The following is a 14,245-nucleotide window of genomic DNA, read 5'->3' as shown; positions in this document are numbered from 1 at the left end:
TGACATCCCTAAATCATATATACCTCAATGTTATACCCCTTAGCACAAGATTATACCAGTTGACAGTGATGAAGATATTCCAGCTGACATCTCTACCTTTAACTTATAAGACATTTATTAGAATCAGGTGAATTTGCAATTGTAATTTTTTTTTTTTTTCGTGGATATAATCAAGGTCCCTTTGATTGCCCAGCCTTGGAGTCTGGTGTGTCTTTCCTTCTTTGTTATTCTCCCTAAAACTAATTATATTTTACAGAACCATGGTTTCCATTAAAGGAGAGGTGAAAAAAAGACATTTTTTTGTTTATCTTAGAATTCTATTAGTTTATAAAATATCATTTAAGTGTTTCAATACTTATTTTTAATAGTTGGAAATATTAAAAAAATTAAAAGCTAAATATTTGTTGTTTGTTCCAGGAAACAACAGCCAATGTGGTTTCTAGGCAACAAGCATAGAGAATTAACCTTTGGATCTGCCTTAAAATTCCCTGTTCATAAATTTGGTATCTACAGTAAAAAGTTGAAACAGCTATCTATCCAAAAAGCATCTGGTTGTGAATTGTTACATTTTTCAGACACCATAGCTAGAATTTTGTACAAGGTTGATACCATGAAAATAAATGATAATTTAGATCTAAACATTGATACAGGAAATGAAGGTTGTAAAGAAAAGGTATTTTTATGAATTAAACAATAATTATCTATTCAACATTCTACTAAAATAATTTAATAAGATCTATTCTTATTCTTTTTTAAAAATTGTTACATCAATTTGGAATCAGTTTATGGTTTTTGTTTTTTGCCATATATTATGTGCCTTTATAAAAAATATATTCGTTTATGAAGAATGACTCAATGTAATTAAAGAACCTCTTTGATATTGTAATACTTTAGCAGTTTTACAGGAATGGGGGTCACTAAGTCCTTATCTGAATCCAAAAGATGACACTCAGAGTGTCTGAAATGGTTTATTTTTAGTAAGCATCATTACTCACCAGATTTCTTAAAAAGTTTGAGCCTTATTTTTTAAAGGTTTAATTTTTATTATTGGTTGAAGTGAACAGCTTTTGTTTGTTTAGAAAAATGGAAAAAAAGTGGGTTTTAAGTGGTGATTAAACTCTTATATTTAAAAGACTTAACCCTAAAGCAAATCAAAGGTGAATTAGATGCATTTCATGGCACATCTGTCCCTGTGTTGGCAACCATTTACAATTGGATAAAGTAATCTGAATAAATTTCCATGTTAATTCGTACCTGTAGACAAAACATGGATAAAGCGAAGTCAGCAGACAAAGTTATGGCCATGGTTTTTGGGATGGAGGTGGAATTATTTTCTTTGACTATTTGAATAAAGGACAAACATTCACTGGACAGTATTATGCATCATTGTTGGGCCAGCTGAGGGAGAAAATAAAGGAAAAACACCTCATTTTAACAAAAAAAAAATTCTTTTTTTATCAAGAGAGTACACAATTGCACACTTGAGCAGTTTCGATGGTTAAAATAGAGGAATCCAAGTTCGAATTAGTAAACCATCCACAGGATTTGACCCCCAGTCGACTGCTTTTTACTTCTTTTTATTTCCAAATTTTAAAAAATGGCTCAGCAGACAATGTTTCTAATCAAACAAGTAATTCATCACCAAAATAAAGCCTATTTTGAGGAACTTCTAGGGACGTCTGATAAAGTGTGTTGAGCTAAAAAGAAATTATGTAGAAAATAAAAAAAAAAAATTGTTTTTCTGTCTTTTTCTAGGGACTTATTGTCCTCCCTTCGAATATTAAAGGTTTGTTTACATTTTCATTTCATGTACTGGCTCTAATTGGTTTTTCAAACGTTTTTATATTTATTTAAGACTCCTGCTAAACCCTCTACATCTGGTGTAAAGCAATTTAGAAGTCGGAGTGCTACCCTTACACAAGGAGACCATTTAAATCAAATTAAAGCATTAAGGAGAAAGCCACGTATGTCTCTTAGTAACTCAAGGTAATAAACCAATTATGTATTTACTAAATATTAATATTTTTATAAGTATTTTTGTTAATTTATTTCATTTTTAGCCTACCTAAAAATATTCGTACAAAAGAAAACATTGATACACAGAGAGATGCTTCTTTGAAAGTTTCTAAAATTGTTGATAAAAGTTCCAATTCCCTTCTCCCTAAGAAGTCTCGTTCTGTAATTACAAGAAGGTAGTAAGTATATATTGTTGTTGACTAACCTAAATGTAAGATGTTATTTACCAAACCTTGAATTTTCTTTTATTAACCTCTAAAATGATAAAAAATTATTGTATATTTCATGAGTTTCTCCAATTATTTGCAAGGTTATTGATCGTGCAAAGACCTTTGCATATAAAATATACTCTATGAACCTTCCAAGATTTATGAATGAGTTGTGCTGTACCACTAGCTTTTGTATCATCAGCAGTTTCTGCATTATAGTTTCTGAGTATTATGAGTTATAAGTTCTGCTTATATTTCCTCTTATTGTTCCCCACATGATATGTTAGTGGTCTCCATGAGTATTATGGTTTTTTTTTTTAAGAAAGTAATAGTAGTAGTTTAGAGGTATTAGGTAGGTAGAGCTATTCTCAGTGATGTTTGCTGATTATTTCATATATGAACAAGTCATGGAGTACTAATAGAGTTCTGAGATTAGGTATTGGTTTCTCTTTGTAATTATTTCTAGTATTTCTTCCATCTTTTCTAGTTCAATGTAGGGTATTTGCTTTTTGTTGGTGACTACATTAGATATGGTTATACCTCATGTTATGTTTTAACTATCTTCTTCTGTAGCATTTAGTATGAGATGTTTGTAAGACTGATACAGAACAATTTTCTGTGGTGTAGAAAACATACTTGGAAATTAGAAAACATTACTTAGAATTTTAAGTTCTCTGGGGCTAGTTGGTGTACTCAAGTGTACTTCAATGATGGATCATTTCAGGATCTTATAAGCTCTTGACAAGTTTGTACATATGCCTTGTTCAGTTTCTGATAGGCACCTGGTATAGGCTGAGAGCAATGGAGATTTTCTTGTTCCATTGTTTTGTTATGGTTGCGCATGTTTTTTCTTTCTGGTTGATTAGTTATATTAAGTGAATACCATCCTGATTTATGAGGTCAGGGCACTGACTATTGTATAAGTCACTACACATACAATAAAGGAATACAAATATGTCATGATGATGATACATCAATAGTTCAGGGCTACAATGGTATAAGAGCAGTTTTTTAATAAAGGTTAAATCGACTGATTCTCAAAAAAAAAAATTGATTGAGTTAGTAAGCTAAGATTCTGATGGAATAATGGAATGATCAATGATGGTAAACCATAGCCAAGGTTGGCTAATATAGGGAACTAATTTAGGAGATTGTTGCAAAAGAGTCAGAAGGCCTCAAGAAATTGATATTCAGAATTAGATAAGAATAGACAAGATTTAAATTCACTGGATTGGATGTTTCAGAGTGTCAACCAACTTATGTGCCTTAGATTCTCGTTGGAAGGTAACCACAATTTGCAGAATATTCGCCTACGGTCTTGTGGCAGGAAAGGCATAGCCCAGGAGTATTCTTCCTCAATACTTTGTACAGAATGAGGACAAATGGAGGTAATTCACTTCCAGGCTTTGTGGTGGACAGAAATCTGGCCAAGGGGTATTTACTCTTGGATATGCAAATAGAAATTTTAGGAAATGGAAGACAGGGTCCGAGAAACCGACTGAGACATATTTATAAAGATAACATTTATTGGTACCAAAGATAAAAAGATGTGATAGTTAATTTCTATTAAAATAGGTACCTAACTGCTCCTATTGTACTGTACTACCATGTTCCGAGGTAGTTAATGCAGCTAATTTAATTCATGATTAGACTGCAGTTTTGTTTTGTATTTACTAAAATACCTACCTACTTCTCTTTTATTGCATAAGTAGTTCAATAAAACTTTTGTTGTAAAAATAAATAAATAAGTACAAAAATGGAAAAAAAGTATAAATAAAAATAATAACACTAATAATAACAAGGGCATCTGAAGTGAAATCCACATTGTAAACTTTCTCATTGAAAGACAATTCATTGAGCCTATTATTCTTAGAATCAATGTTGTTTGAGGAAACAGATTCCATAGCTGAGTAAGTAAATGTAATGAACTGAACGTGTTTAAAAAAGAAAATTTAGTATAGTATTATTTTTAAAAAAATATAGTATTCTAATATATGACCTAATTATAATTGATATGAAGGATACTATAGGATTTATTTCATTGTCATCAGTTATTCTGATATGAAATATTTAGTTTAAAATATGTGGTCATTACGAAGTTTTTATTTTACTTTTGTTTTGCTATAGTCTCATTTTCATTTTGAAACAAAAATATTTTATTTCTATTTCCTTTTTTAGTGCATTAAAAAGTGGCCGTCTAGTAGAATCATCAGTTGATTCTCAAAAAGAATCATCATCTAAATTAGTTGATAAACCTAGTTCTGTAATGGTACCAAAACGTTCTTCAAGAGTTATGATTTCCCGAAGGTGAGTGTGATTTTTAGAATGTTGAATGTATTATATAAAACAAATGTAAATATGTTTACTAGATATTCAAGTATTACTTATTGGTATTTTTAATTAAAATGTTTTTTGAAACGTAAATATAATTTTTTTTAATTTTTGTGGATAAGCTGCATCATGGATAATCAATTGGAGATAATTAGGAGTTGACTACACTAAGAAATATAAATTCTACTTTTACAGTTCAAACAAATAATTTCCAAATATTTTCTTTAAATGATTGAAAAAAAAAAAAAAAAACTGGAAAGGAACTAACAGGATGACTTACTGTCACTAATACTGCCAGTGATGACATTCCTCCTCCCTTATGAAGTATTCATTGTTTAGTTATGTTCCTGACTTATTTTTAAATTTATTTTTTCTAAGTGATTTTTGTTTTTGTTAGTATTTATGTTTAATATTGTTTATTTACACTTTCTTCAATAATTACGATCACGTCGGGGTCACCAAATATCAGGAATCATATAAATTTACCCAATTTATAGATACCTCCAAAAGTTATCAAATAAAGTGCACATAAGTGTTTAAATAATAAACAAATGCTTGTATTGAAACAAAATATAATCTTTACACACTCCACAAAACAATAGTTCAATTATAAGATTTAAAATAAAACAGCTCACAAAATTAGACTAAACAATGTGCTTAACCACCTTAGGACAATGAACAACAAAAACAGCACTGTAACCTTCCACTATATTCTTTCTTTTCACTATCGATACTTAACATCCTCCCACCTTTAAATCATAACACAAGGTTGATCGAAACCTGGGACATCCTATTGGTATTTAGTAGGGAGTCTCACTCTGCGGAATCTTGGAGGAATATAGCTGGAGTAAGAGGATCCAAATCATCAGTATCTTCAGATTCATACGTTAGTGGTCTATGATTAATAATAGCTTCACAATCACATATGAGAGTATTGAGTTCCTCTTTAAAGATGCATGTCCCAATACTCTTCTGAGCAGTCTCTTAACAATTTGAATGAGCCGTTCCCACCAACCACCCCACCATGCTGCAGTTGGTGGATTAAATTTCCATTGAATTCTACGTGTAGACGCTTCATATTCAATCTTTTGCCAATCAATGTTACAAAATAGGTTTTCAGCCCCAACAAAATTAGTGCCATTGTCGCTAAATATGGTTTTCGGTCGTCCACGCCGAGCGATAAATCTTCTTAGGCTCTGAAGAAATTCATTTGTAGACAGAGAAGTGACAAGTTCCATGTGAACTACCCTATATACCTCACAGGTATAGAGAACAATCCAGCTCTTCTATCAATCACGAAGAATCAGCGGTCCTGCTTGGTCAACTTCCACAACCTCAAACACAAGTGCTTCTCTCACTCTTACTTCAGGCAAAATTGCAGGTATGGTTTTGATAGCAATGGCGGTTTTTAGAGTTCTTCTTCCTTTCAGAATCCAAAATCTTTCACAAAGCTTGCTCAATAGAATCTGTACACCCACATGTCCTATTTTAGTGTCCTCTTCGTAAATAAGTCTTCTGACCAATTCATGACTGCCAGATAGAACTATAGGTGTCTTGAAATCTTCTTTTCTTCTCTTGATGTGATTTTGGTTTTGACTCTAAATTCCGGCTTCATCTTCAAATATACTCAAAGACTTCAGTTGTTGACTTTCTCTCATCTTGGAAATTCTCTGACTGTACTATTTTTACCAAGATTTTCTCAGCTGTATCAATCTCTAGGACTGTCAATTCACTCTTGAAGCGTAAATCCTTTTGTGTTCTGGAATTCCTAATAAATCTCAGGATCCAGGCTACCATCCTCTTGATTTTGCTATAAGAACTAAAATATCTTAAAAACCACGATCCTTTTAACTGGTCTCTGATAAAATTACTCACAACTCCCTTTATTTTCTCTTTTGCTACCTATTCTTCATTTACTTCATATGTTGAAGCTGGCCATAAATTCTCCTCTTTCCGCAACCAGTTTGGTCCCTCCCACCAATGAGACTGTAGCAAGGAACCTGCTGAGCAGCCACGAGAAGGGAGGTCAGCTGGGTTCATGCAACCAGGCACATCTTAATTAATCTCTTCCCTTTTCTCTTCTTTGTTTATTGAAAGTTCTTTGCACATCAGTGAACTATGCCTCTTACCACAAACCAGACATCTTACAGGTGCCTTGCAATATTTTTGCCTATGTCCTGATTTGAAACAAATAACATACTCTTTTTTGGTTCAATATAGCCCTCTTTTCTCCCAATGTCGTTTTCTGAGCATTAAAACAGTCTCTACTCTCATGACCGATTTTACAAAATACACAATTCAGATTCCTTTTAATTCTATCACCCTAAAATAAATGACTAGCAGTAGGAACAGGTGTTTCTTCCTTCCATATCCGGTCACTCTTGTGGTTACTCTCATTCCCAAACCCAAATTTTGCTAAATGTATTCTCTCTTCACCTTCCACCTCTGATCTAAGGAATGCGAGCAACTGTTCTAATTTAATTTTATAAGTTTCAGTATCACTAGCTATATCTAATTTACTAAATGTATTCCTCAACCCTCAACCATACTCGAATCATATCTTCAGATAAGCACAACTCAACCATAGGATAAAGAATTGAAGCATACCTCTCTTTTGTCATTCCTATAGACTCAAGAACCCTTAAATGAGCCTCTAGTTGATCACACAGCTGAATAGAGTTTACCTTATTCCCTGACCTAACTTTTCTAATTACTATACCCAAAAGTTCTCTAATATAAAATTCTGTCAACATATCAGTTCTCTCAAAATGAGACTTTAAACAGGAAATTACCTTATCATAATTTTCTGAAGTTGCTGGAAAACCTTCTACAATATCTCTAGCTCGAGTACCCTTAACTGTGGCTTGAATCAAATACTGGAATTTATCCTCTGGTTCAATTTGTGGATCTATGTATTCTACTAAACTGACCCCAAAACCCAAGCCTCTCCTTTATTTTTTCCCCATCGAATTTTTTCAATTCAATCTTTGGTAGTTTTAAGTTCCCTTTCTTATTATTGGATGCTGAGGAACAAACAGAACCCTCACATTCTTCCTTTTCACATGCTGAAATAATTTTATTGTAAGATTCATATTGAATTAAAGCCAGATCATATTTATCTTTATACGACTCAACTGCTGTAAATTCCCCTTCATATTCACTTTCCTTTTCATTAGCAAATAACCACTGTTTCACCTGTTTATCTAAAACATTCATTTGTTGAGATAACCTTTTTAACTTAATAATTAATAAAAAGCGCCATTATTGGGTTCACTTTCCTCAAATTCTTTGGTCAATTCATTGTAGGTCTTAGTGAAAATCATCCTTACTGTTTTCCTTTCAGTAACATGATCGTTCTGTGTCATAATTATTGTTTTTTTTCTCAATCTTCACTAATTAATTGTACACTTTCTTCAATAATTACGATCACGTCGGGGTCACCAAATGTCAGGAATCATATAAATTTACCCAATTTATAGATACCTCCAAAAGATATCAAATAAAGTGCACATAAGTGTTTAAATAATAAACAAACGCTTGTATTGAAACAAAATATAATCTTTACACACTCAACAAAACAATAGTTCAATTATAAGATTTAAAATAAAACAGCTCACAAAATTAGACTAAACAATGTGCTTCACCACCTTAGGACAACGAACAACAACAACAGCACTGTAACCTTCCACTATATTCTTTCTCTTCACTATTGATACTTAACATCAGTACATAGTGTATTGATATGAGGGTTTTGGAGTTTTATATAAGTTGAATTTCTCTGAGTGAGTCTTCTAATTTGTATGTTATTTGTTCAAACACGTTTTAAAATATTATTATGCTTCTTGTAAATAAATATCTTTTTTTTTTAATAATTTATTTATTGTTATTTACAACTATATAAAAATACATACAACAAGTAAATTTGCTGTAGGTGACATAGTGACATGATACAAACATGTGGAGAATCTACCCATTGATAGAACTCCAATAACATTTCTAGAGGAAAAGATCTCGGGGCCATCTTCTTTTCAGATGCCTAGGAGGATTATTAGGTAATGAAGGAGAAGCTAGGTTAGAAACAAGTGGATCGGGTGGTTGGGAAGTTTATCATGGAAGGATTGGTATCTGGTTCTGGCCAAATCGGCAACATGTGAGACAATGAGGTACTGATGGATGACTTGATTCGTGACAAAGTAAGGAGCATTAAGGATTTTGGACTGTAAGGATTGGATTCGGGAGGAATTTGATGGTTTAGTTGAGCCCCAAAGCTCATCTCCGTATGTCCAGATAGGCCTTATAATAGTCATGTAGATCAGTCTTTTGTAATAGATTAGCAGTTAAGACCGTTTGTCTAGTAAAAGTTGTATTAGTCGGAATCGACGAGCAGTTTCCTGCCTTTTCAGTCTTGTATAAGGATTCCATGTCAGTAATTTGTCCAGAAGTAGTCCTAAGTAATGGATCTGTTCAACAGGAATAAGTGGGCTATTATTAAAGGATACTGTGGGGCAAGAGGTCATGGGTTTACAACGGGGGAAGGGGGGTTAAATGTGATTTGGTGGGATTTATTGGAGTTTATTTTAATCCTCCAGTTTTGGCACCATTCTTTAAGGGTGGTGATGTGGAATTGGAGGGTTTGGGATACAGTGTAAAGATCATCGTTCACTGAGAATAGACATGTGTAATTGGCATACCTGGTGAGAATAGTGTGAGGATGGGTTGGGATGTCAGCTGTAAAAACTGTATATAGGATAGGACCTAGGATACTACCCTGAGGTACACCAGCAGACTGACGGAATAGGGATCAATAAAAATAAGCACTGTTGTGATTTACTTGAAATAATCTGTCGGAGAGATAAGAACGGATAATTAGGAAATATGTAGGAATAGGATTTCACAGATCTTGCATAGCAGTCCTGGATGCCAGACTCGATCAAAAGCCTGTTCTACATCAAGAAAGACTCCCGAGCAGTATATTCCGTGCTCCAATGAAGACGAGATAACATCAATCACACAATGGAATAGTGGAGTGGGATGTCCGGAATCCGGACTTGTGGTCTGGGATTATGTGATTGGAATCAAGGATGGGGTACAGACATTTCAAGATGAGTTTCTCAAGGATTTTGCCCATGATAGGTAACACAGAGAGATAGGATGGTCGGAGAATGATTATTCTGGCGGCTTTTGAGGTTTGGAAATCATTTTGATTATGGATAATACAGCATTGTAGATGTAGGTGAGGAATAGATTTTCGAGGAAGATTTTTTAGAATATGGGATGTAATTAAGTCACAACCGGAAACTTTGCGGGGAGGTAACTTCTGAATGATGATGGATATCTCTGAAAGAGGAAATGCTTTAGGTGGAAGGGTCATTTGGAGTGGAGTATTCTATTCTTCTTCAAAGTATTCAATGTGGGTCGGATTAAGGATGTCAGGGTGTCAGGGTGTGGCTCAATTGTTTTAGAAATGTGCTGACTGAATACCTGAGTTTTTTCATCGTCCGATTTTGACCATGTTTGTGATTCAGTTAGAAGAGGGTGATTAAAATGCTTAAAGTTGAGAAGCTTCTTAGTGGCCATCCAAAAAGATTTGTCAGTAGTAGTGGTGTTTTGATTTAAGTTGGTTAAATTTTGTATTTTGAATTTTTTAAGTTCTGTTTTGAGTTTGTTTGTCAATGTAGTATAATATGTTTTATCTGTTAGATATCTAGTCCTCTGCCTCTTTGTTCTTGCTTTGTGTTTTTCCTTTAATAAGTTGCAAATATGTTGTGGCAAGTTCGTACATATGTTATTATTAATTTTACTGGTCGTCGTGTTGTTGTATATGCAAATTCTTATAAATTCTGTACAGTTTTTTATTGCTTCGTCAATGTCATGTTTAATCTTAAGTGGAGTTTTTAAGTCCAGTTTATTTTCCAAATCATTACAAAATTTTTCCCTGTCAACTTGTCCTTTAATCAATGAGTGAGGAGAGGGCTTAGGGATGAAGCTCGAATGTAAGAAAAGGATAACTGGATTGTGGTCTGAGGAAAGGTCATCTATAGATTCGATAATGGTCCGGGAACTGGAAATTTGGGAGGTGATAAATATATCTAGGATATCAGGACGTTTCTTGAGAGATGTAGGCCAATAAGTAGGGCTCATGGGCAAGAGAATAGAATAACTATTGGAGGTAGTGACTCGGGAAAGGATATTACCACGGGTATTGGATGTAAGACATCCCCGTCGTGGATGTTTGGCATTATAATCTATTTCAGCAATGAAGTGCAATCGGAAGGATCAGATTAAAAAATTAAGGTGGTTGTAGGAAAGGGAGTTACCAGGGAGGTAGTATACAGGTAATAGTGTTAAGTGGAAAGGATGAGTTGAAATGATTACAGAGGTTGCTTGGATAGCAAATAAATATCTAAAGTCCTTTTTCACTTTGAACTTTCAATATCTGAGCTGTAGTATATTGCCCAGTCTTTCTCTCAAACTTGGAAGAAATTCATCTGAAGATTAAGCAGGATGTTCACATTGTTCCTGCTGTAATAATAATATAATTCTTGCAATAAGTAAGAAGGGAACTCCTGTCTCTTAGATACATTTCCTATTCATGTTTCTAGAAATGCTGTCAAAAGCCTTCTTGGTTAATTAATAATATTTATCTTTCTGTGATTTGTCTTATGATAAATATTATGTAATTGGTTCTCTCTGTTGAATCTACTCTTTGTCTGCTAGGTCAAGTCTTAAGTACCTTCTCTTTTTTTTTTTTTCCTTCGAGCAAATCTGATTTTTTTTCCTTTAGTTTTCTCCAAATATATTTCTTTATGGATTTTCTCAGCTGCACTTATGATTATAGATTTTAAATGAATCTATGTTATCATGTTTATCCACAAAAGAGAAAAAAAGTTAAATTAGGTTTTTTATAAAAATAACTTTTGTTTATCTGTTATATATATTAAATATCAATCAATGTTTGTCGTTCATCAAATTAAGTTCCTATGTTATTTCACTTATGATATTTTTTGCTAACATCTGGAAATTTAAAAGGAGCAGGGTAACTGAATAACGTAGTCGAGTCTGGTTATTGGAGATATTACATTATTTATTCTGTCACATCAGCCATAGATCAACTCTTGGGCTAAGAAACCCTCCTGGAACACACCCCGGCCCTATTAAGTGGGTACTCTTAATTGGAGAAAAACCTGGCAGTTGAGCTTGATCCTGAGAAAATCATTTCCTTACTCAGATATTGGTTTAGTAATAATATTTCTTTAAAAGGTACTGAACCCAAGATCCTTTGTGGTAGTGGTACAGGTCCTTATTGTTATTTATTTTAGTTTTTTTTGGGGGGAGGGGCATTATCAGTAGTCCGCAATCATACTTAAACAATTCCATCATAGTTATAATGTTTTATTTCTATCTGGGTAAAATCTCTCTCTGAAAGTTTCTCCAAGTTTTCAATGAAATATTCCATATTTCAATCTGCCATATGTTTTTTGTATCTGGTTCCATCCATGATCTTGTGTTGTTTCTAGTTCTGAAAACATTAGGCAAAAACTTAAGAATATTAGATCCTACAGAAATAACTACTTTCAACCTAGCACAGTTTTGAAAACATATAAAATGGAGGTATGGAATGCTCTTCACTTTTATTGATTGCTTCATTATTTGCTATTTACTTTGAAGAGGAGGTAAAAAAAGATCATTTTTGGTTTAAGACTATTTTCATGAATGGACATCAATGGTTTATATTACAAATTGTTTGAACAACCTGTTAACTTATTTTTACGGTTTGTATTTATGAAACGAAATGAATTTTTTTTTTCAACATTTGCTCACTTTTTCCTATATTTATATATATATACTTATACTATTTATCCACTTTTCTTGCTCTCTTCTATTCCTTTCGAATATTTAGGAGCTTATTGTCATTAACTTACTGGTAACGGGAAGTTATCATTTACTACAATTGTATTATTTCATGAATGGACTACAGATAATAATTTAGACCTGAATTTAATCATAATTAGTACTAGTTAAAAATGATTAAATTAATTATTTAGTTAAATACTTATTTTTTAAACAAAAATATTAACATTAACCTACAGGTTGCCTACATGATCCCAGTTCTTGAAGTTATTTAAATCTCCCAAACAAAGGAGCTCCGTTTCAAGAAATTATTTAAAGTAAGTATCATGTGTTTGTTTATAAAATGAAATTTCATTATTATTGTGTTCCATTATTTTAGTTGCAGCTTAATTAATTTGTAGTGCCACTCTTTGTAGATTATTATGGATATGTTTGTCAATTTATAAAATTAGGTTTTGTAATACAAAATAATAGTTGGTGAGTCTGTGTGTTGGTAAGTGTTATGAAGTACTATGTACTAAGTCTTACTGTTATGCTCCTTTTTAAAAAAAAAATCAGTCTATTATGGATTCCTTATAAAATATCGTTATTTTTTATGCTGCAGTTAAAAAAAAAAGTATTTTATTGAAATGTTTGAATATTACTAGATAAATATGTCCTTGAATTATTATTTCATTTTCAGTCGAGTTCATAATAAATGAAAATTCAAAGAAAACAAACTTAATACTTTCCAAATGGATCAAGAAACTTATAGTAATATTAAGGAATTAATCAGCAGACAAACTATGTATCTCAGTATCTTCAGGAACTGACTTGCCCATTTCATAATACAAAATTTCCATTAGCCCCATAAAAACTATATTTACTGAAATAAGTATTTGACAATGAAAGTTTAGATAAGAAAACATAGAGGAACAGCAGCATTTAGATTTATTTGCATATGAAATAGGACAGTCTAAACAAAAACCTTGACTCAATACAATTTATGATTGATCTTGTGTTAGATTGTCTTTCCGTTTCAGATTAAAAATTAAATACATGTCTATTGCCTGTTCTGAGAGCCTCTGTTGAGACTTTCCTCCAGAAGAGGTAAATTATGTTGGAATGAAATATATTTGTGGGTTGGAAATGAAATTTAAAAAGGAAAACATAAATAAATAAAGCAACAATTTTAAAAATATAAGTATTAAATCAAAAAGTAATTAACCTACAAATTATAAAACACATTACTTCTCTGTAAAAAAAAAAAAAAAATAAACAATGCCTTCAGAATAAAATGAAAAGAAAGATTATATATATAGTGTAGTCAAATGAAAATGATTAAGGAAAAGCGACACAGAAATAACTAATGAACTTACTGAAATAATTCTGATTTATTTCCCAACTTAATCAGCCTTATATACATTCTGACTGTTTGTTTATGAGGAAAGATAGGATTAGGGCTGATATTATGCCTGGTCATCCTATAACTCCCTCCTACCAGTTTATTAATTAATTAAAAAAAATTAAATAAAACTATACTCCCCTGTAATAATAACTTCTACTATTTTTACATTTTTAACATACTCCTGCTCTTGCACATACAGAATAAATGAAACAACCAAAAACTATATCAACTCTTCTAACGCACTCCTGTACCTTAAACATACAAAATAGAATGAAACTACTGAAAAAGGAAAAAAAAGAACTATATACACTTCTCTAACGCACTCCTGTTCTTCTACCAAACAAACTAAAACAAAATCATAATGAGGTGTAGATAGTTGACCGTAGATTAATGATTGGAGAAGTTTGTGGGGGGGGGGGGGTGCGGTCAGTCAGCAAAGAACAACATAAAT

The 14,245-nt window shown here is 32.4% G+C and overlaps 1 protein-coding gene across 2 annotated transcripts in view; it reads left to right on the top strand.

Moving 5' to 3' along the window:
- LOC106684997 (dual specificity protein phosphatase CDC14C) overlaps window positions 1-14,245 on the top strand; it is a gene marked incomplete at its 5' end in the record, with an annotated part of 56,294 nt that overhangs the window by 25,776 nt on the left and 16,273 nt on the right. The window contains 5 exon segments of one of the 2 annotated variants that reach the window (XM_014427434.3): window positions 418-673; window positions 1,856-1,986; window positions 2,061-2,192; window positions 4,404-4,532; window positions 12,647-12,724. In XM_014427434.3, coding sequence (XP_014282920.1) covers window positions 418-673; window positions 1,856-1,986; window positions 2,061-2,192; window positions 4,404-4,532; window positions 12,647-12,659 — 661 coding nt within the window. 2 annotated transcript variants of the gene reach the window in all.

Source organism: Halyomorpha halys, unplaced genomic scaffold (assembly GCF_000696795.3).
Source record: "Halyomorpha halys isolate HHAL.00 unplaced genomic scaffold, Hhal_1.1 Scaffold644.1, whole genome shotgun sequence".
In the NCBI taxonomy this organism is placed as follows: Eukaryota; Metazoa; Arthropoda; class Insecta; order Hemiptera; family Pentatomidae; genus Halyomorpha; species Halyomorpha halys.
This window is presented reverse-complemented; position numbering and strand designations above follow the sequence as displayed.